At 52.1% G+C, this 22,846-nt stretch overlaps 1 protein-coding gene across 2 annotated transcripts in view; it reads right to left on the bottom strand.

The window, feature by feature from the left end:
• Window positions 1–22,846, bottom strand: part of LOC143783104 (1-phosphatidylinositol 4,5-bisphosphate phosphodiesterase gamma-1-like) — a 141,948-nt gene that overhangs the window by 6,152 nt on the left and 112,950 nt on the right. For both annotated transcript variants that reach the window (XM_077271364.1, XM_077271365.1), the window contains 13 exons: window positions 17,728–17,911; window positions 17,447–17,524; window positions 17,225–17,328; window positions 14,365–14,461; window positions 14,204–14,288; window positions 13,944–14,107; window positions 7,702–7,798; window positions 6,207–6,431; window positions 5,101–5,249; window positions 3,785–3,899; window positions 3,500–3,661; window positions 2,910–2,998; window positions 1,346–1,530 (listed from right to left, as the gene is read on the bottom strand). In XM_077271364.1, the coding sequence (XP_077127479.1) occupies window positions 1,346–1,530; window positions 2,910–2,998; window positions 3,500–3,661; window positions 3,785–3,899; window positions 5,101–5,249; window positions 6,207–6,431; window positions 7,702–7,798; window positions 13,944–14,107; window positions 14,204–14,288; window positions 14,365–14,461; window positions 17,225–17,328; window positions 17,447–17,524; window positions 17,728–17,911 (1,734 nt within the window). The remainder of the gene's footprint in view (window positions 1–1,345; window positions 1,531–2,909; window positions 2,999–3,499; window positions 3,662–3,784; window positions 3,900–5,100; window positions 5,250–6,206; window positions 6,432–7,701; window positions 7,799–13,943; window positions 14,108–14,203; window positions 14,289–14,364; window positions 14,462–17,224; window positions 17,329–17,446; window positions 17,525–17,727; window positions 17,912–22,846) is intronic.

Genomic DNA, 22,846 nt, shown 5'->3' with positions numbered 1-22,846 from the left:
CTGTACCAATATCAGTGAGTGTGACTAATATACACCACGGGTCCCTGTAAACAATATCAGGGCCGTCTACCACAAATAAGACCCTCTACTACAGCCACCCGTCCAAAGAGACCAATATGCAGCAGGCTACGGGGTCAACCATGCCAGCAGCAACAACCCCAGGGTGGCGTCACCTATTGATGCAGCATCATACTCGGTCAGTGCATCCTCTCAGGGGTGAATCTCACACTTTTTTTTTTTTTTAAGTAGGGGATTGACGCAACACAAAAGATTTGCATATTTTACAACTCAGAAAGATCTCACCCGCATGAATGTAGTCAGTATATACGACCCTTTGTCCAGGTTCAGCGGCGGATACTTTCTCCCGACGTGTTTCGTTGTGCTCATCTGGGAATACCATGGGGCCAGTGTGACCATACCATCAGAAAAACGCTGCCATAATAATAGTTGGATTCTACCACTGGCTAAATTCAATCTATAGTGTGCTTTGTGGTAGTGTGGTGCCACCTGCAGGTCATTTTTCCTTACTGCAGGTTTATGAAAATTAATGTTTAAACTGTATTTTGTGGATGTGTGGTTTGTTTGGCTATTTTCTTGCTGAAGGGGCAAGTTTACCTTTCAATTGGTGTATCATTTGTGTGTGTGGGTACAGCATGAACAGAGATACAAAGTAATCACCAAAAAAGAGTGTTTAGAAATAATATAGAAGGATCATACAATGTGATTTTCTGGATTTTACCGTTAGATTCTGTCTCTCACAGGTGAAGTGAACCTACGATAAAAATTACAGATCTCTCCATTCTTTGCAGGTGGGAAAACTTGCAAAATCATCAGTGAATCAAATACTTAGTTCCCCAGTGTATATAGATTTTATTATTCTATAACTTTTGACTATTTTTTAGTCCCATCCGGGGATTTGCGCCTGCGCTCATCCACTTACACGGTATACTCAGCACCACAGCGTTCAGTACAGAACAGAATCACGTGGTTGTTTTTACAGCCGGCGGCAGTGTAAAGCATGGCGGTCTGCACTGTGGTTTCCATGGCTCCGTCATGTATCTATGCGAGTCTGTAAATACAATGCTATGTATGTAATGTAGCTATGTTACAGCTATGACTCCCAGTATTTCTCCAGAGCCGCACGCTGGGAGTTGTAGTCTCATATTATACATTTACGGCTCAGAGTGATTTAGTGGCGTTCAGATACACAGCAATCTGTTTTATTCAAAGATGTAACCATGACGACCATAAAGGAAATCTCCATTCTTTACACTGCAGGCTGCATCTAGAGATCTCGAGAAAAGATGCAAAACACAAAGAGTAAATATGAGGAGACAGGACTTACTTTCGGTTGCGCACCTCCGTGAGCTCCAGCAGCCTCTCCTGAGCGGCGCGCAGTTCATCGAGCCGCTGCTGGTAGCGGGAGTCGCAGTTATTGGCGCGTTCGTAGCTGGACACTTGGCTGGACAACTCGCTGGCGCGGTCCCGCAGCTGCTGGATGGACGTGTAGAGATTCTCATCATCCTCCTCCTGCGGAGACAACCAGATAAGAAAGGTTAATGAGGGGCCAAAAATGGCGGCTAAAAGTACAGAACAAGGCTCCTGGGTGTGTGCATGTGCTCACCACTAGAGGGAGCTGTAGCATCTCTCACTATTCCATACCCCCTCGTTCCCCTCTCCCCTTCTCGACCAGTCCCAGCTCCCACTTACCCCCCTCTTATCCCGTCCCTGCCCCAGTCCCACTTCATCAGCCTACCCCCCTCTCATCCTGTCCCCTCTCCCCTTCTCGACCAGTCCCCGCTTCCACCTTCCCCCCCCTCTTATCCTGTCCTTGCCCCAGTCCCACTTCATCAGCCTACCCCCCTCTCATCCTGTCCCCTCTCCCCTTCTCGACCAGTCCCCGCTTCCACCTTCCCCCCCCTCTTATCCCGTCCTTGCCCCAGTCCCACTTCATCAGCCCACCCCCCTCTCATCCTGTCCCCTCGTCCCCTCTCCCCTTCTCGACCAGTCCCAGCTCCCACTTACCCCCCTCTTATCCCGTCCCTGCCCCAGTCCCACTTCATCAGCCCACCCCCCCCTCTTATCCTGTCCCCTCTCCCCTTCTCGACCAGTCCCCGCTTCCACCTACCCCCCTCTCATCCTTTCCCCGCCCCAGTCCCCTTCATCAGCCCACTCCCCCTCTCATCCTGTTCCCTCTCCCCCTCGTCTCCTCTCCCCTTCTCGATCAGTCCCCACTTCCCCTCATCCCGTCCCTGCTCCCCCTCTCCCCACTGCACTCACCCTCCCTTCCCCACACTACTCCACCCGTTCCCTGTCCCACTCCCCCATCCTCGCTCCCTTCTCACCCTCCCTGTCCCAGTCCCTGCCCACTCCCCTGTCCCCGCACCCCCTCTCGTCCCCTCCAAGCTGCACTTACCCTCCCTTCTCCGTCCTAGACCCCAATCCCCCATCCCCGCTCCCCCTCTCGTCCACGCTTCACTCACCCTCCCTTCCCCGCCACAGTCCCTGCCCCATTTCCCTATCCCATCTCACTCCCCCTTCCTGGCTCCCCCTCTCGTCCCCACTCTCCATCCCCGCCCCCACTCCCCCTCTTGTCATGTCCCCGCCGCAATCATCCTCCATTCCCCACCCCGCTCCCCCTCCCTTCCTCGCCCCACTCCCCCTCCCTTCCTCGCCCCACTCCCCCTCCCTTCCTCACCCCCCCCTGTCCCGCTCCACTCTCCCTCCCTTCCTCACCCGTCCCGCTCCACTCCCCCTCCCTTCCTGTCCCGCCCCACTCCAATTCCTTCCTCGCCCTCCTCTATGTCCCACCCCACTCCCTTCCTCGCCTCACTCCCCCTCCCTTCCTCGCCCCACTCCCCTGTCACGCCCCCCTCCCTTTCCCGCCCCACTTCCCTTTAAAACTGCACCTTAGCGTTGACGATCTCGATGTGCACCAGCAGGGCGGCGAGCTCCAGCTCCTCACTGTAGCTGTTTCGCAAAGGAACAGACCGATAACCTGGAAGTAGAAAGTAAAGGATCCGTCAATGTCCAGACGATACTAATGTATAATGGTGAACTGGTGTCTGTAATAACTGGTGTGTTATATATGATGCTACACATTTATCCCCCAGTGGTTCCTCACTCGCCTCCATTGCTCCCGGATGTAGCCCAGATGTCTTCATTATTTGAGTATACTGATATTAAATATTACATTGGCCCTTCCCCTTTTGAGACTCCACCCTAGAGGAGCTGGATTCTCACGTATGTGTAGATAATAAGGACTATAGCAGATTGGTGAATACATTCAGCTACTGTGGGGTCACTGGAGGGGTCGACACTCCGGGCATCAAACCACCATCCCCACAAATGCCAAATACCCGGAACCATTGGGGACACTTTGGGATTCTTGTGATCTCGGGGACACACAGCAGTGGGCCCTGGACGTGGCCCTGATAAATGCTTTTTAGAAATGGGAGGTTTAGGGGCACGATGGCGCCACACTCTCTGTGTTTCTCACCTGTCTTCAAGGCCTTTACGGGGAACGTGGCCTGTGCCAGGAAGTTGGGGTCGCTGAACATGTCCTCCTCATACACCACGAACCTCAGGAAGGAAAACTCCGGGTTGTTGATGTCAAACACAAACTCCTTCATCATCCAGACGGGGTTCAGGCCGTTATCCGCTGTGGAGGGTGAAAACGCCATCAGTGCGGCTCCGGGGGGCGCCGCTGAGCCAGAGGCCGTGTGGTCCCTGGGTCTCAGGAGGACGGCGCCTCTGGGCATATGGGGGATGGGGCGGCGCTCACCTACGACGTCGCTCTTGTTTTTGCTGTTGTCGTACTCCGATCCGCAGACCTCCACTTCGACGAACGGACACACGATGCTCCGGCCATTTTTCGGAAGATGCCTCGCCCCCAGAATCTGGGATATCAGAAACATGGCTACTAAAAGGATCTCTACATCTATCATTACATAGCACCTTTATGCTTTACACTGCAGCTCTGCTCCATGAAGGGAGCACAGTGATCCCCGACTTAGCTGCCTCATCAGAGGCTTCGACTGTCCCCCATACTTTACCCTGCAGTCATATTAGTGCAGCTTATCCAGACATCATGTGTAGCTGGGCCTCCCGTGGTCCTCCTATGTTATCATATGTGCCCTGTGAGGTCCGGGGCCCCTCTGCACCCCGGATCCCTCGCCTGGATCCTGCACCCTGGATCGCTCCCCTAGATCTGCACCCGGATCCCTCGCCTGGATCCTGCACCCTGGATCGCTCCCCTAGATCTGCACCCCGGATCCCTCGCCTGGATCTGCACCCCGGACCCCTCGCCTGGATCTGCACCCCAGACCCCTCGCCTGGATCTGCACCCCGGATCCCTCGCCTGGATCTGCACCCCGGACCCCTCGCCTGGATCTGCACCCCGGACCCCTCGCCTGGATCTGCACCCCGGATCCCTCGCCTGGATCTGCACCCCGGACCCCTCGCCTGGATCTGCACCCCGGACCCCTCGCCTGGATCTGCACCCCGGATCCCTCGCCTGGATCTGCACCCCGGATCCCTCGCCTGGATCTGAACCCCGGATCCCTCGCCTGGATCTGCACCCCAGGGATCCCTCGCCTGGATCTGCACCCCGGATCCCTATCCTGGATCTGCACCCCGGATCCCTATCCTGGATCTGCACCCTGGATCCCTATCCTGGATCTGCATCCCGGATCCCTCGCCTGGATCTGCACCCCGGATCCCTCGCCTGGATCTACACCCCAGGGATCCTTCGCCTGGATCTGCACCCCAGGGATCCCTCGCCTGGATCTGCACCCCAGATCCCTCGCCTGGATCTGCACCCCAGGGATCCCTCGCCTGGATCTGCACCCCAGATCCCTCGCCTGGATCTGCACCCCAGGGATCCCTCGCCTGGATCTGCACCCCGGATCCCACACCTGGATCTGCACCCCGGATCCCTCGCCTGGATCTACACCCCAGGGATCCCTCGCCTGGATCTGCACCCCGGATCCCACTCCTGGATCTGCACCCCGGATCCCACGCCTGGATCTGCACCCCGGATTCCTTGCCTGGATCTGCACCCCGGATCCCTTGACTGGATCTGCACACCGGATCACTCACCTGGATCTGCACCGTGATCGGCTCCACAATCTTCAGGCTGCTCTTATCAAATGGGTCAAAGAAATCGTCCCTCATGATGTCCGGCTGCAGCACAAAGCCGCTCTGCCCCCCGAGCATGAAGAGCGCCTGGTTCAGCTGCATGGGCTTGTCTGCGGGAGGGAGAAGGTGAGACACGGGGCGGCTGGGACTTGTGGTCCGCTCTCACAGAAAGTCTGCACTGAGCTAAAGAATATATTGTGCCTGCAGCTCTGGATGTGGCTGGAGTATAATATGCAGTGTAATTACCGAATTGTGCCTGCAGCTCTGGATGTGACTGGAGTACAATTACAGAATTGTGCTGCAGCTCTGGATGTGACTGGAGTATAATATGCAGTGTAATTACAGAATTGTGCTGCAGCTCTGGATGTGACTGGAGTATAAATACAGAATTGTGCTGCAGCTCTGGATGTGACTGGAGTACAATTACAGAATTGTGCTGCAGCTCTGGATGTGACTGGAGTATAATATGCAGTGTAATTACAGAATTGTGCTGCAGCTCTGGATGTGACTGGAGTATAATATGCAGTGTAATTACAGAATTGTGCGGCAGCTCTGGATGTGGCTGGAGAATAATATGCAGTGTAATTATAGAATTGTGCCTGCAGCTGTGGATGTGACTGGAGTATAAATACAGAATTGTGCTGCAGGTCTGGATGTGACTGGAGTATAATATGCAGTGTAATTACAGAATTGTGCTGCAGCTCTGGATGTGACTGGAGTATAATATGCAGTGTAATTACAGAATTGTGCTGCAGCTCTGGATGTGGCTGGAGTATAATATGCAGTGTAATTACAGAATTGTGCTGCAGCTCTGGATGTGACTGGAGTATAATATGCAGTGTAATTACAGAATTGTGCTGCAGCTCTGGATGTGACTGGAGTATAATATGCAGTGTAATTACAGAATTGTGCTGCAGCTCCGGATGTGGCTGGAGTGTGCGTAAGGCATGATGTACCGTATGTCAGGGTCTGTGCTCTGTCTCTCAGCATCTCGGGGTGTTCTTTAAATACAGGATTTTTGATTATTGCCCCTCAGTCTACTCCCCCCCAGAGGGCGCCATGATTACCGGGGGTCTGGAAGTTCAGGGCCACGAGTTGACTCCCACAGATCCACATGGGCAGGGGGTCATAGTTGGAAGAATCCAGGCGCTGCCCTTTGGGGTAGACGCGGCTCAGCTGGCGCCGGTTGTACTGCAGGAATCTCTTCCCCTTGCTGCGGCTGGCGTACTTCTCTGCTTTGGTCTCGGGGAATGAAGACATATCCCGGTAACAAGCCTTCTCCGTGCCGATCTCTGCAAACAGCCAGAAGGTGTGTGTGTATATACAGTGTGTACATATCAGCCAGGAGGTGTGTGTGTATATACAGTGTGTACATATATCAGCCAGGAGGTGTGTGTGTATATACAGTGTGTACATATATCAGCCAGGAGGTGTGTGTGTATATACAGTGTGTACATATCAGCCAGGAGGTGTGTGTGTATATACAGTGTGTACATATCAGCCAGGAGGTGTGTGTGTATATACAGTGTGTACATATCAGCCAGGAGGTGTGTATATATATACACTCACCGGCCACTTTATTAGGTACACCATGCTAGTAACGGGTTGGACCCCCTTTTGCCTTCAGAACTGCCTCAATTCTTCGTGGCATAGATTCAACAAGGTGCTGGAAGCATTCCTCAGAGATTTTGGTCCATATTGACATGATGGCATCACACAGTTGCCGCAGATTTGTCGGCTGCACATCCCAAAGATGCTCCATACAAGGCAGGATGGATCCATGCTTTCATGTTGTTTACGCCAAATTCTGACCCTACCATCCGAATGTCGCAGCAGAAATCGAGACTCATCAGACCAAGCAACGTTTTTCCAATCTTCTACTGTCCAATTTCGATGAGCTTGTACAAATTGTAGCCTCAGTTTCCTGTTCTTAGCTGAAAGGAGTGGTACCCGGTGTGGTCTTCTGCTGCTGTAGCCCATCTGCCTCAAAGTTCGACGCACTGTGCGTTCAGAGATGCTCTTAGGCCTACCTTGGTTGTAACGGGTGGCGATTTGAGTCACTGTTGCCTTTCTATCAGCTCGAACCAGTCTGCCCATTCTCCTCTGACCTCTGGCATCAACAAGGCATTTCCGCCCACAGAACTGCCGCTCACTGGATTTTTTTTCTTTTTCGGACCATTCTCTGTAAACCCTAGAGATGGTTGTGCATGAAAATCCCAGTAGATCAGCAGTTTCTGAAATACTCAGACCAGCCCTTCTGGCACCAACAACCATGCCACGTTCAAAGGCACTCAAATCACCTTTCTTCCCCATACTGATGCTCGGTTTGAGCTGCAGGAGATTGTCTTGACCATGTCTACATGCTGAAATGCACTGAGTTGCCGCCATGTGATTGGCTGATTAGAAATTAAGTGTTAACAAGAAGTTGGACAGGTGTACCTAATAAAGCGGCCGGTGAGTGTATATATATATATATATATATATATATATATATCTACAGTATATACTGTGTGTACATATCTATATAATTATGAGAACGTAGTACAGTATCTGTTCTCTTACTTTCTTCATCGAAGGGCACAGGGCGGCAGTAGACCACGAGCTCCGACAGCTCCAGCGCGATCTTCTTCCTTCGCTCCATGATCTTCCCTTCTTGCATCTGTAAGAGCCGGACGTCACATTACACATGACCCGCACATTACATCTGTGTATGTGATGTGCTGGAGCCGCGGAGCCGTGTGCTGTGATGTCAGAGCTGTGTTTTTTGCACTCAGCCAATGAGATGTCTCCTGCCTGCTCTTGCCCCTCCCCTGCAGAAGACATGATGTCACTGCAGCTGCATCCCCCTCCTGTCCCTTCTCGTCTGCCAGCACAACTCTGGCTCTGGATTATAGGTTTCCGCACATTTGGGAAAGGAGAACTACAGGAGGCTGAAAAATGAATGGAGTCATTGAAAACTACAGCTAGTTCCGCACAAAGTGATCCTTATACGGAGACTAGGAAGAAAACATGAAAACGTTCTGGTTCTTGAACGAAAATTGGAAAAAAAAACGGGAAGAAAAGGAACAATTGGCCGGTCCTTAAGTGGTTAAAGGTGAATTCCCGAGTTCTTCCCTAGCGGTGCAGGTCGGGGGGCTCCCAAGTTCCTCCCAGCAGTGCAGGTTGGGGGGCTTCTACCTTCTTCCTTAGTGGTGCAGGTTGCGGGGCTCCAACATTCTTCTCTAGCGCTGCAGTTTTTGGAGCTCCTATGTTCCTCCCTAGCGGTGCAGGTTGGGGGGCTCCGACATTCTTCCCTAGTACTGCAGGTTTTGGGGCTCTTATGTTCTTCCCTAGAGGTGCAGGTTGGGGGGCTCCTACCTTCTTTTCTAGCACTGCAGTTTTTCGGGCTCCTATGTTATTCCCAAGCGGTGCAGGTTGGGGGGTTACGACATTCTTCCCTAGCGGTGCAGGTTGCGGGGCTCCTACGTTCTTCTCTAGCACTGCAGTTTTTGGGGCTCCTATGTTGTTCCCTAGCTGTGCAGGTTGGGGGGCTCCTACATTCTTCTCTAGCACTGCAGTTTTTGGGGCTCCTATATTCTTTCCTAGCGGTGCAGGTTAGGGGGCTCTTACATTCTTCCCTAGCGGTGCAGTTTTTGGGGCTCCTATGTTCTTCCCTAGCGGTGCAGGTTGGGGGCTCCTACATTCTTCTCTAGCACTGCAGTTTTTGGGGCTCCTATCTTCTTCCCTAGCGGTGCAGGTTGGGGGGCTCCTACATTCTTCCCTAGCACTGCAGTTTTTGGGGCTCCTATGTTCTTCCCTAGCGGTGCAGGTTGGGGTGCTCCTACATTCTTCCCTAGCACTGCAGTTTTTGGGGCTCCTATGTTGTTCCCTAGTGGTGCAGGTTGGGGGGCTCCTACATTCTTCCCTAGCGGTGCAGTTTGGGGGGCTCCTACATTCTTCCCTAGCACTGCAGTTTTTGGGGCTCCTATCTTCTTCCCTAGCGGTGCAGGTTGGGGGGCTCCTACATTCTTCCCTAGCACTGCAGTTTTTGGGGCTCCTATGTTCTTCCCTAGCGGTGCAGGTTGGGGTGCTCCTACATTCTTCCCTAGCACTGCAGTTTTTGGGGCTCCTATGTTGTTCCCTAGCGGTGCAGGTTGGGGGCTCCTACATTCTTCTCTAGCACTGCAGTTTTGGGGCTCCTATGTTCTTCCCTAGCGGTGCAGGTTGGAAGGCTCCTACATTCTTCCCTAGCACTGCAGTTTTTGGGGCTCCTATCTTCTTCCCTAGCGGTGCATGCAGGTTGGGGGGGCTCCTACATTCTTCTCTAGCACTGCAGTTTTGGGGCTCCTATATTCTTCCCTAGCGGTGCAGGTTAGGGGGCTCCTACATTCTTCCCTAGCGGTGCAGTTTTTGGGGCTCCTATGTTCTTCCCTAGCGGTGCAGGTTGGGGGCTCCTACATTCTTCTCTAGCACTGCAGTTTTTGGGGCTCCTATCTTCTTCCCTAGCGGTGCAGGTTGGGGGGCTCCTACATTCTTCCCTAGCACTGCAGTTTTTGGGGCTCCTATGTTCTTCCCTAGCGGTGCAGGTTGGGGTGCTCCTACATTCTTCCCTAGCACTGCAGTTTTTGGGGCTCCTATGTTGTTCCCTAGTGGTGCAGGTTGGGGGGCTCCTACATTCTTCCCTAGCGGTGCAGTTTGGGGGGCTCCTACATTCTTCCCTAGCACTGCAGTTTTTGGGGCTCCTATCTTCTTCCCTAGCTGTGCAGGTTGGGGGGCTCCTACATTCTTCCCTAGCACTGCAGTTTTTCGGGCTCCTATGTTCTTCCCTAGCGGTGCAGATTGGGGGGCTCCTACATTCTTCCCTAGCACTGCAGTTTTTGGGGCTCCTATCTTCTTCCCTAGCGGTGCATGCAGGTTGGGGGGGCTCCTACATTCTTCCCTAGCACTGCAGTTTTTGGGGCTCCTATGTTGTTCCCTAGCGGTGCAGGTTGGGGGCTCCTACATTCTTCTCTAGCACTGCAGTTTTGGGGCTCCTATGTTCTTCCCTAGCGGTGCAGGTTGGAAGGCTCCTACATTCTTCCCTAGCACTGCAGTTTTTGGGGCTCCTATCTTCTTCCCTAGCGGTGCATGCAGGTTGGGGGGGCTCCTACATTCTTCTCTAGCACTGCAGTTTTGGGGCTCCTATATTCTTCCCTAGCGGTGCAGGTTAGGGGGCTCCTACATTCTTCCCTAGCGGTGCAGTTTTTGGGGCTCCTATGTTCTTCCCTAGCGGTGCAGGTTGGGGGGCTCCTACATTCTTCCCTAGCATTGCAGTTTTTGGGGCTCCTATCTTCTTTCCTAGCGGTGCAGGTTGGGGGGCTCCTACATTCTTCTCTAGCACTGCAGTTTTTGGGGCTCCTACATTCTTCTCTAGCACTGCAGTTTTTGGGGCTCCTATCTTCTTCCCTAGAGGTGCAGGTTGGGGGGCTCCTACATTATTCTCTAGCACTGCAGTTTTTGGGGCTCCTATGTTCTTCCCTAGCTGTGCAGGTTGGGGGGCTCCTACATTCTTCCCTAGCACTGCAGTTTTTGGGGCTCCTATCTTCTTCCCTAGCGGTGCAGATTGGGGGGCTCCTACATTCTTCCCTAGCACTGCAGTTTTTTGGGCTCCTATCTTCTTCCCTAGCGGTGCATGCAGGTTGGGGGGGCTCCTACATTCTTCCCTAGCACTGCAGTTTTTGGGGCTCCTATGTTCTTCCCTAGCGGTGCAGGTTGAGGTGCTCCTACATTCTTCCCTAGCACTGTAGTTTTTGGGGCTCCTATGTTGTTCCCTAGTGGTGCAGGTTGGGGGGCTCCTACATTCTTCTCTAGCACTGCAGTTTTGGGGCTCCTATGTTCTTCCCTAGCGGTGCAGGTTGGAAGGCTCCTACATTCTTCCCTAGCACTGCAGTTTTTGGGGCTCCTATATTCTTCCCTAGCGGTGCAGGTTAGGGGGCTCCTACATTTTTCCCTAGCGGTGCAGTTTTTGGGGCTCCTATGTTCTTCCCTAGTGGTGCAGTTTGGGGGGCTCCTACATTCTTCCCTAGCACTGCAGTTTTTGGGGCTCCTATCTTCTTCCCTAGTGGTGCAGGTTGGGGGGCTCCTACATTATTCTCTAGCACTGCAGTTTTTGGGGCTCCTATGTTCTTCCCTAGCACTGCAGTTTTTGGGGCTCCTATTTTCTTCCCTAGCGGTGCAGATTGGGGGGCTCCTACATTCTTCCCTAGCACTGCAGTTTTTGGGGCTCCTATCTTCTTCCCTAGCGGTGCATGCAGGTTGGGGGGCTCCTACATTCTTCCCTAGCACTGCAGTTTTTGGGGCTCATATGTTCTTCCCTAGTGGTGCAGGTTGGGTGCTCCTACAATCTTACCTAGCACTGCAGTTTTTGGGGCTCCTATGTTGTTCCCTAGCGGTGCAGGTTGGGGGGCTCCTACATTCTTCTCTAGCACTGCAGGTTTGGGGCTCCTATGTTCTTCCCTAGCGGTGCAGGTTGGGGGGCTCCTACATTCTTCTCTAGCACTGCAGTTTTTGGGGCTCCAATGTTGTTCCCTAGCGGTGCAGGTTGGGGGGCTCCTACATTCTTCTCTAGCACTGCAGTTTTTGGGGCTCCTATGTTCTTCCCTAGCGGTGCAGGTTGGGGGGCTCCTACATTCTTCTCTAGCACTGCAGTTTTTGGGGCTCCTATGTTGTTCCCTAGCGGTGCAGGTTGGGGGGCTCCTACATTCTTCTCTAGCACTGCAGTTTTTGGGGCTCCTATGTTCTTCCCTAGCGGTGCAGGTTGGGGGGCTCCTACATTCTTCTCTAGCACTGCAGTTTTTGGGGCTCCTATGTTGTTCCCTAGCGGTGCAGGTTGGGGGGCTCCTACATTCTTCTCTAGCACTGCAGTTTTTGGGGCTCCTATGTTCTTCCCTAGCGGTGCAGGTTGGGGGGCTCCTACATTCTTCTCGAGCACTGCAGTTTTTGGGGCTCCTATGTTGTTCCCTAGCTGTGCAGGTTGGGGGGCTCCTACATTCTTCCCTAGCACTGCAGTTTTTGGGGCTCCTATCTTCTTCCCTAGCAGTGCATGCAGGTTGGGGGGGCTCCTACATTCTTCCCTAGCACTGCAGTTTTTGGGGCTCCTATGTTCTTCCCTAGCGGTGCAGGTTGGGGTGCTCCTACATTCTTCCCTAGCACTGCAGTTTTTGGGGCTCCTATATTCTTCCCTAGCGGTGCAGGTTGGGGGGCTCCTACATTCTTCCCTAGCGGTGCAGTTTTTGGAGCTCCTATGTTCTTCCCTAGCGGTGCAGGTTGGGGGCTCCTACATTCTTCTCTAGCACTGCAGTTTTTGGGGCTCCTACATTCTTCTCTAGCACTGCAGTTTTTGGGGCTCCTATCTTCTTCCCTAGCGGTGCAGGTTGGGGGGCTCCTACATTATTCTCTAGCACTGCAGTTTTTGGGGCTCCTATGTTCTTCCCTAGCTGTGCAGGTTGGGGGGCTCCTACATTTTTTCCTAGCACTGCAGTTTTTGGGGCTCCTATGTTCTTCCCTAGCGGTGCAGATTGGGGGGCTCCTACATTCTTCCCTAGCACTGCAGTTTTTGGGGCTCCTATCTTCTTCCCTAGCGGTGCAGGTTGGGGGGGCTCCTACATTCTTCCCTAGCACTGCTGTTTTTGGGGCTCCTATCTTCTTCCCTAGCGGTGCAGGTTGGGGTGCTCCTACATTCTTCCCTAGCACTGCAGTTTTTGGGGCTCCTATGTTGTTCCCTAGCGGTGCAGGTTGGGGGGCTCCTACATTCTTCTCTAGCACTGCAGTTTTGGGGCTCCTATGTTCTTCCCTAGCGGTGCAGGTTGGGGGGCTCCTACATTCTTCTCTAGCACTGCAGTTTTTGGGGCTCCTATGTTGTTCCCTAGCGGTGCAGGTTGGGGGGCTCCTACATTCTTCTCTAGCACTGCAGTTTTTGGGGCTCCTATATTCTTCCCTAGCGGTGCAGGTTGGGGGGCTCCTACATTCTTCCCTAGCACTGCAGTTTTTGGGGCTCCTATGTTCTTCCCTAGCGGTGCAGGTTGGGGGGCTCCTACATTCTTCTCTAGCACTGCAGTTTTTGGGGCTCCTATGTTCTTCCCTAGCACTGCAGTTTTTGGGGCTCCTATATTCTTCTCTAGCACTGCAGTTTTGGGGGCTCCTATGTTCTTCCCTAGCGGTGCAGGTTGGGGGGCTCCTACATTCTTCCCTAGCACTGCAGTTTTGGGGGCTCCTATGTTCTTCCCTAGCGGTGCAGGTTGGGGGGCTCCTACATTCTTCCCTAGCACTGCAGTTTTTGGGGCTTCTATGTTCTTCCCTAGCGGTGCAGGTTGGGGGGCTCCTACATTCTTCCATAGCACTGCAGTTTTTGGGGCTTCTATGTTCTTCCCTAGCGGTGCAGGTTGGGGGGCTCCTACATTCTTCCCTAGCACTGCAGTTTTTGGGGCTCCTATGTTCTTCACTAGCTGTGCAGGTTGGGGGCTCCTACATTCTTCCCTAGCACTGCAGTTTTTGGGGCTCCTATGTTCTTCCCTAGTGGTGCAGGTTGGGGGGCTCCTACATTCTTCCATAGCACTGCAGTTTTTGGGGCTTCTATGTTCTTCCCTAGCGGTGCAGGTTGGGGGGCTCCTACATTCTTCCTTATGAGGCTCAGGAACTGCGTGTCTGTGGAAGTCGAGATCTGACAACTCTGCTTATAACTTGTCAAGAAGGCTGTTGTCAGAAGCAGGACGACGAGGAGGGGTTCCTGCCAATTCTGTGTCCCCAATGGTACAGAGTGCACACAAAGGCTTTATCGGTGGTCTCACCCTGGCATCGGCGTTCTGTGCGGCTTCACGAATCTTTGCGATCCAGTCGTTCAGCTCCTCCTGAGAATCGGCCGCCACGTCCAGCGCCTGTGAGGGGTGGGACATCTGCTGGGAGTGGATGGTGAACATGTGGGGCCGGGGGCTGCGACCTTCCTTCGATAAAACTAAGGTGAGGGAAGAGACGATCAATCATGGAGTCATGAGATCTATGACGGACCCCGGATTTCTGCGATCTGTGTGAGGCCCCCCTCCGTACTCACCAATGTGGCATGATGGGACGTCTATAAAACCCTTCAGGAAGTTCCCCAGCGGGCTGTTCTCTGCAGACTGACCGAAGAACAAGGACTGGGGGCAGAGAGGTAAGATGTCAGCAAGCGAAGCCCCCAAAACTCAAGTGTATTCATCTCAGGGGGCATCTGACCGTATCGTCCTGCTCCGAGGTCACCGCTGCACTCATCTCCTCCACGTAGTTCGCCGGGAACCAAAGCTGCTTCTTCCCACCGTAGTCACCGCGCCACCTGCAGGTCAGAGGGGGAACAGCGGGGTTGTAACTAATATTTCCGACCACACAGAGCGGACATCTCCATGTGTGTTAGGCCCCATCACACGTCCGTTTTTCATGTCCGCATGTGGTCTGTTTTTGAAGGACCACGAATACGGACACACTCATTGTATACAATAGTGGTGCGTACATGTCAGGTTTTTCACATGGACCATGTGTCCGTATGAAAAACCTGCAGATATGTTAGTTTTTGTAACAGCACCATGGACAAAATGCAAGCAGCACACTGATGACACACGGATGCATGACACGCACCGGTGCCTAGTAAAAGCCGTACAGTTCGCACTGTTCCCAGGCGCCGGTGACTGAAGGCAGCGCTCATAATTGTCGCCTGGTCTCCTTGTGATCAGCACGGCCAGGTGACAATGATGGGAGTTGCATTAAGCACCGTGATTGTACATAATGTATAAATAAATACATTTTTTTTTTTAAAAAAGACATTGGCTCCCACATAATTTTCATAAACAGCAGAGGGAAAGCCAATACTTGGGGCCGATGTTAATAATCTGGTAAAGGGGCCAAGAGCCCTGGATGTTCCAAGGCTATTAATATCAGCTCACAGCTGTTTGCTTAGCTTTTACTGGTTAGTTTACGGAGAGCCCAGAAAAAAATGACTTAGGGTCTCCCTATAAATGCTGACCAGCAAAGGCTATTTGGATAATGGCCCCCTCCCAGACTGAAAACATCAGCCCTCAACCAAACCAGAAATGGCGCATTCATGAGATGTGCCAAATCTGGCGCTTCTCACCTGACCTGGTGCGGTGGCAAGTGGGGTAATAGTTTTGGGGTTGATGTCAGCTTTGCAATGTTGGCTGACATCAAGCCCACGGGTTAGTAATGGAGAGGTGTCTATAATACACCCCCATTACTAAACCCATAGGGATATAGTAATAAAGACTACTATTTATTTATTTACTGTAAAATAAAAAGTACTAAAACACCTTATTCCTCACCTGTCCACCGATAATCCATCTGTTCCACAAAGAGCCCAACCGTGTGGGAACCGCACCCTGTGACCAGAGGTAACCTCAATGACATCAGTACAGGTCACTGAAGCTGTGCTCTGACGCTCAGCTCAGTGTGTCCTGGGCTCATGGCTGAGCGGTTGCATCATGTCACTGCTCAGCTATGCATCCAGATGTAGCCGAGTTGGGCTCTTTATGGAACAAATGGATTATCGGCAGACAGGTGAGGAATATGGTGTTTTATTACATTTTATTTTACAGTAATAAATAGGAGAAAAAGTGTGTGGAGTACTCATTTCAATTAAAGGACTTTACTCTGTCTTTATTAATATATAACTATGGGGTTAGTAATGGGGGAGTCTTCTAGACCCCTCTCCATTACTAACCCTTGGGCTTGTTGCCAGCCAACATTACAAAGCTGCCATCAACCCCAAAACTATTACCCCACTTGCCACTTCATCAGGGCAAGTGAGAAGAATGAGGCTAAGCGTCAGATTTGACACATCTTATGAATGTGCCATTTCTGGGGAGGTTGGGGGCTGATGTTCTTAGTCTGGGAGGGGACCAATATCCATGGCCTCTTCCCAGACTTTTAATATCTGTCTGTTTAGCCTTTGCTGGTCAAAATTTATAGGGGAACCCTACATCATTTTTTTTCTGGGCTCCCCCATAAACCAGTAAAAGCTAAGCAAACAGCTATGAGCTGATATTAATGGCCTGGGAACATTTAGGGCTATTGATCCCTTCCCAGAATATTAAGATCAACCCCCAGCCATCGGATTTCCCTCTACTGGTTCTAAATATTACTGGCGACCCCACGTCATTCTTTTTTTTAATTAATTTGTTTAAAAAAAAAAAAACAAATAAAGAAAAAAAGGCACCAAACACTGATTATATAGCACAATTACATATTTGTATCTATTATCTATCTACCATGTTCCTCATCGCAGTCTCTATCTTTGAACATCTTTAATACCTAACACTCTTTCATTTCTATGCTGCATTTCTTTACATACATGTCACACGGACGTCACATGGATGGCACATGCACACAGACGACAGATCACACCAGTACTGGCCTTACAAGGGATGACTACAGGTGACATCCACTGCATTATCTGTACTCGGAGATATCACTGTTATTTGTGGTTACATAGGACTACAGGTGACATCTACTGCATTATCTGTACTCAGAGATATCACTGTTATTTGTGGTTACATAGGACTACAGGTGACATCTACTGCATTTTCTGTACTCAGAGAGTTATCACTGTGTTATCTGTGGAGTTACATAGGACTGCAGGTGACATCTGCTACATTATCTGTACTCAGAGAGTTATCACTGTTATCTGTGGTGTTACATAGGACTGCAGGTGACATCAGCTGCATTATCTGTACTCAGGGAGTTATCACTGTGTTATCTGTAGTGTTACATAGGACTGCAGGTGACATCTACTACATTATCTGTACTCAGAGAGTTATCACTGTGTTATCTGTGGTGTTACATAGGACTACAGGTGACATCTACTACATTATCTGTACTCAGAGAGTTATCACTGTTATCTGTGGTGTTACATAGGACTGCAGGTGACATCAGCTGCATTATCTGTACTCAGGGAGTTATCACTGTGTTATCTGTGGAGTTACATAGGACTGCAGGTGACATCTGCTACATTATCTGTACTCAGGGAGCTATCACTGTGTTATCTGTAGTGTTACATAGGACTGCAGGTGAGATATTGTGAGGCACTCACCAGCCGCCATCTTGCTTGTCCACGTTGTGTATGATGGCCTGCTTACAGAAGGAGAGCTCGTCCTCGCGCTGGGCCTTGTAGTCGTACAGCGCTTTCACCATGCACTGGGGGGACAGACACATTTGTGAACAGATCAGTGGACACGTCTGTAAACCTCACCGTGTCGGGGGTCAGTATGGACACTGCGGACGGGTCACTATAATGTCTTATGTCCGTTCTTACCCTGGATGTTGGCATCTTATTAGCTTCCACGTACAGATGGGGGGTCCGGACCTCGTACAGCGCCCCGTAGTCCAGGTCCTGGAAAAGACTCATTTTAGGCTGCGCAGTTTAAGGCATTCTAGAATCTTTAGTAATAACTGGTCGTTACTTTGCAATGTTGATCATGGGAACATGGTAACCCCTCCAGTCACAATCCACATATTAGGAGTTGTGCAGCCCCCCAGTCACCCGGGTAGAGCCTCTATCCACAAGCAGGGGGACAGAGTTAGCTGGACACTCACCGCCGTCCCCATCTTCTCCAGCGCCTCCTCATTGATGGGGTAGCGTAACTTCATCTTTCGGTACAGCGGGTGCTTCTCATAGTAACTGACCAGGTCTACAAGGCTCTCGAATTCGGCTGAGCTCCCCAGCATAAAGAGGCGCCCCTCCTGCTGGATGCGGCAATGCTTGATCTTCCCTTCAGCTCTGAGGGAGAAAACAGAGAACACAGGGGGAACTTCCACAGACAAATAGGGTCTGCAGACACGACGTCGCATCAACATGTCCACCCGGGCTTCGCACTCACGGTCTATAATTTTGGAATAAGTTATTTGACTAAACCAGGAAGATCATTCCAGTAAAAAGGTGCAGCACAGAGGAAGACTCAGAGAATGGAGGATGTATAATAAATATTTAATTTCATGCTTGCCAATATTGGACATTTGAGTCCTGGGAATGCCCTAACCCTGCCCAGAAATAATGCATGTCATATACCGGGATCGCCCCGTCAGGGCAGCAGGGTACTCGGTATACCGGGTCCTTCGGTTCTCAAGGGGGATGTCATGGTGGCTGACCCTGTCCGTGGCCCTGGGACGTCCATGTAAAAGGGAAAGAGGGATTTTTAGTTCTTGCCGTAAAATCTCTTTCTTGGAGCCTTCATTGGGGGACACAGGTAACCATGGGTGTATGCTGCTGTCACTAGGAGGCTGACACTATGCAAATAAAGAAGAAGTAACTCCTCCCCGGCAGTATACACCCTCCGACAGGCACCAGGCAACTCAGTTGGTGCAAAAGCAGTAGAAGGAACAGGTAATATAAAACTCAACCTATGTACCAACCCACAACAACGGCCCGTTGGCCAAGACGGTACAACTTCAAGGGAGGGTGCTGTGTCCCCCAATGAAGGCTCCAAGAAAGAGATTTTACGGTAAGAACCAAAGATCCCTCTTTCTTTATCGCCTCATTGGGGGACACAGGTAACCATGGGACGTCCAAAAGCAGTCCCTAGGGCGGGATATTCTGCAGAAAAAGAAGAGTTAGGTCGGCGGGTGAGAAACCGCCGCCCACAGTATCTTCCTACCCAGGCTCGCGTCCGCAGAAGCCTGAGTATGCACCTTGTAGAATTTGACAAAGGTGTGAATGGATAACCACGTTGTGGCCTTGCAAACTTGCGAGGCCAAAGCTTGGTGACGAACTGCCCAGGAAGCTCCCACAGCCCGGGTAGAGTGAGCCTTCACCCCCGAAGGAGGCTGTTTGTCTTGGACACGGTATGCCTCCAGAACCGCCGAACGGATCCAACGAGCAATTGTGGACTTGGAAGCGGGGAGCCCCTTTCGGTGCCCTTCCGAGACGATGAACAGAGGATCGGCCTGACGAAAAGAGGCAGTTCTGGCGAGATAAATCCGGATAGCCCTGACCACATCCAAGTTGTGAAGGGATTTTTCCAAGGGATGAACCGGGGAAGGGCACAAGGAAGGGCGGACAATGTCCTCATTGATGTGAAAGGCCGAGACTACCTTCGGTAAGAAGGAAGGAACCGGTCGAAGAACCACCTTGTCCTGGTGTAGGACTAGAAAGGGAGAACAACAGGATAATGCCGCCAGCTCCGACACTCTTCTAATGGAGGTGATGGCGACCAAGAAAGCTACCTTCCAAGACAGAAGCGAGAATGAAATGTCCTGAATCGGTTCAAAAGGCGCACGCTGGAGGGCGTCTAACACAAGGTTGAGATCCCAAGGCTCGACAGGAGGATGATAAGGGGGAGCTATATGAGCGACCCCCTGGATGAAGGTCCTCACCTGAGGCAGGGAGGCCAGGTCTCTTTGAAAAAGAATGGATAGAGCGGAAATCTGACCCTTCAAGGTGCTAAGGGAAAGACCCGAATCTTGACCCGCTTGAAGGAAACTGAGAAGAGATGGAAGGGAAAAAGTCATAGGAAACAAATTGTTGTCCTGACACTACCGGAAAAAGGCCTTCCAACATGTGTGGTAAATACGCGAGGAAGCCGATTTTCTCGCTCTTATCATCGTCTGGATGACGCTATGAGAAAAACCCGCGCCCTTCACGACTGCGGCCTCAACGGCCATAAAGTTAAATTCCGAGACCGAGAATTCGGGTGGAAGAGGGGCCCCTGCGAAAGAAGGTCCGGACGATCCGGAAGCCTCCACGGAACGTCCGATAGCAAGTTCACCAGTTCCGCATACCAGGCCCTGCGAGGCCAATTTGAAGCTACCAAGAGTACGGGGACCCCCTCTGTCTTGATCTTTTTTATGACCCTTGGAATCAAGGGGAGGGGTGGGAACAGGTAGGGCATCTGGAACTGGGTCCACGAGATGACGAGAGCGTCGCATCCGACGGCCCTCGGATCCCGAGATCTGGAGACGTACTGGGGAACCTTGTGGTTTGCCCGGGAGACCATCAAGTCGACGTCTGGGACGCCCCATCGCTGGCAAATCTGGCTGAAGATTGCGGAAAGAAGAGACCACTCGCCCGCTACGATGCCCTGGCGACTTAGAAAGTCGGCTTCCCAATTGTCCACTCCTGGGATGTGGACGGCTGACAGAGAGGGAATGTGACCCTCCGCCCAACGGAGAATTCTTGCCACTTCCATCATGACTTGCCTGCTGCGAGTCCCTCCCTGATGGTTTATGTAAGCCACGGCTGTGGCGTTGTCCGACTGAATGCGGACCGGCTTTCCCGAGAGGAGGGACTCCCAGCGGATGAGGGCTAGGAAGATGGCTCTGATTTCCAAGAGGTTGATAGGGAGGCACACCTCCTGAGCAGTCCAGCGGCCCTGGGCCGTGAGGTGGAGAAAAACCTCTCCCCAACCTTGGAGGCTGGCGTCGGTGGTGATAACCTGCCAGAGGGGAGGAAGAAATGACCTCCCGCGCAGAATGGAGGTGGACAGCGTCCACCAAGAGAGAGACTGTTTCACTTCTGGGAGAGAGGCGAAACGGGCGGTCCAGGGAAAGTGGATTCCTGTCCCAGGCCGACAGAAGGGCCAGCTGGAGGGGACGAGAGTGAAACTATGCATAGGGGACTGCTTCCATGGAAGCGACCATTTTCCCCAGAACCCTCATGGCGAGGCGGAGAGACGGAGGATTCGGGCTCTTTAGTGCTCTGACCCCCCCCCCCCCGACGAAGAGCAAGGAACTTCTCCTTGGGGAGAAAGACCTGAGCCTGAGAGGTGTCGAATTCCATGCCCAGGAACTCCAGACGCTGAGATGGAATCAAGGAAGACTTCTGGTAATTGATTATCCAGCCGAGGCGAAGAAGCGTGTCCAGAGTAAGCTGGAGGCTCTGGCTGCAATCCCGACGAGATGGACCCTTGATCAAGAGGTCGTCGAGGTATGGGATTACTAGAATCCCCTTTGAACGTAGGATGGCCATGACAGTTGCCATGACCTTCGTAAAGACCCTGGGCGCCGACGCCAGACCGAAAGGGAGGGCCGTGAACTGGTAATGACGATCCTGGATCGCGAACCAGAGGAATCTCTGATGCCTTACGCAAATAAGAACGTGAAGGTACGCATCTCGGATGTCCACGGAACACAGAAACTCTCCTGGTTCCATGGACGCGACCACCGAGCGTAGAGATTCCATTCTGAAGCGCCGAGTCCGGAGATGGCGATTTAACCGCTTGAGGTCCAAAATTGGATGGAGAGAGCCGTCCTTTTTTGGAATCACGAACAGGTTTGAGTAAAAACCCGAAAACCGCTCGTGATAAGGCACCGGAACTAGGACTCCTGAGGCGAGGAGCGAATCGACGGCCTGGAGAAGCCCTGGGAGATGAGAGGGCTGTTTGGGAGGACGAGAGAGCAGGAAACGACTTCCTAGGGGCGAAGAAAATTCTATTTTGTAGCCTGACGTGACGATCTCCCTGACCCAGGCGTCGTCGATCACCGATAGCCAAACCTCTGAGAACAGAAGAAGCCGGCCTCCCACCCTGGAGAGATTTCCAGGTGGGGGCAACCAGTCATTTATTAGAAAACCTGTGGCCCCGAGATCCAGATGATTTTGCGGGGTGGCTCTTGGCTCTCCAGCGCGGTGGAGTCCTGAAAGAAGGTTTCCTTCGGTCCCCCTGTGAGGAAGAACGGTCCTGGTTGGGGTTTCCTGAGGAGGCGAAGGACCGAAAGGGACGAAAGGACTGGGGGCCCCTCCTGTTGAAGGAACAGGCTGGGGTAAGGAGGTACTCTTACCACCCGTAGCGTCCGAGATCATTTGATCCAGCTGCGTGCCGAAGAGTCTAGAACCCTGAAAGGGCAGACCAGTGAGGGATTTTTTAGAAGCGGGATCAGCGTTCCACGCTTTTAGCCAGAGAATCCGGCAAATGGCCACAATGTTGCTGTTAGCCCTGGTGGAGCAAGCCGCTGCATCAAGGGAGGCATTCATGAGGTATTTTCCTGCAAGAGAAATCTGATCCGCCAAATCAGACAGTTCCTCAGCAGGAGCAGAGGCCAAAATACCCCTGCGCAGGGTTTTGGCCCAGGCTGACACAGCCTTGGCTACCCAGGACGAGGCAAAACTAGGGCAAAGGGAGGCTCCGGAAGCCTCAAATGCCGATTTTGCTAATGCTAATTATCTGTTCGTGGGGTCCTTAAGGGAAGCCGCGTCCGGGATAGACAGAACCGTCTGCGAGGATAGCCTGGAGACGGGCGGGTCGACCTTAGGAGACTCGGACCATTTGGAGACAAGGTCGGAGTGAAAAGGGTATAACACGTCTATCCGTTTCCTGCCAGGGAAACGCTTACCAGGGTTTTCCCAGTGTGTAGCGGTAGTGTTGTCAAACTCCCTGTGATTAGGAAAAACTCTAGAGGGACGTTTAATCCATTTAAACGCAACGGAGATGTCCTGAGAGCTCGCTTCAACCTACTTAAGATCAAGCGTCTGAATGATAGCCGAAATAAGGCTATCAACCATCTCCTGTGTTTCGGAAGTCTGATCTGCATCAGAGTCAGATTTCGACTGAGAGGATAGGTCAGACCCGACGTCCGCCTGCGAGGAGGGGGAACGGGCAGATAGGGGAATTCCGGTGTAGTCCAGGGAACTGGAAGAGGATCTAGACAAGGTCCTTTTTCTGTCTCTTTTGTCCGGTCGGCCTCTGTGAGGGTCTTGGACAGGTGCGAGCGAATCGCTGTGCGA

This window comes from Ranitomeya variabilis, chromosome 6 (assembly GCF_051348905.1).
Source record: "Ranitomeya variabilis isolate aRanVar5 chromosome 6, aRanVar5.hap1, whole genome shotgun sequence".
Taxonomy (NCBI): Eukaryota; Metazoa; Chordata; class Amphibia; order Anura; family Dendrobatidae; genus Ranitomeya; species Ranitomeya variabilis.
The sequence above is the reverse complement of the archived record's forward strand: the minus strand, read 5'-3'. Positions and strand labels throughout refer to the sequence as shown.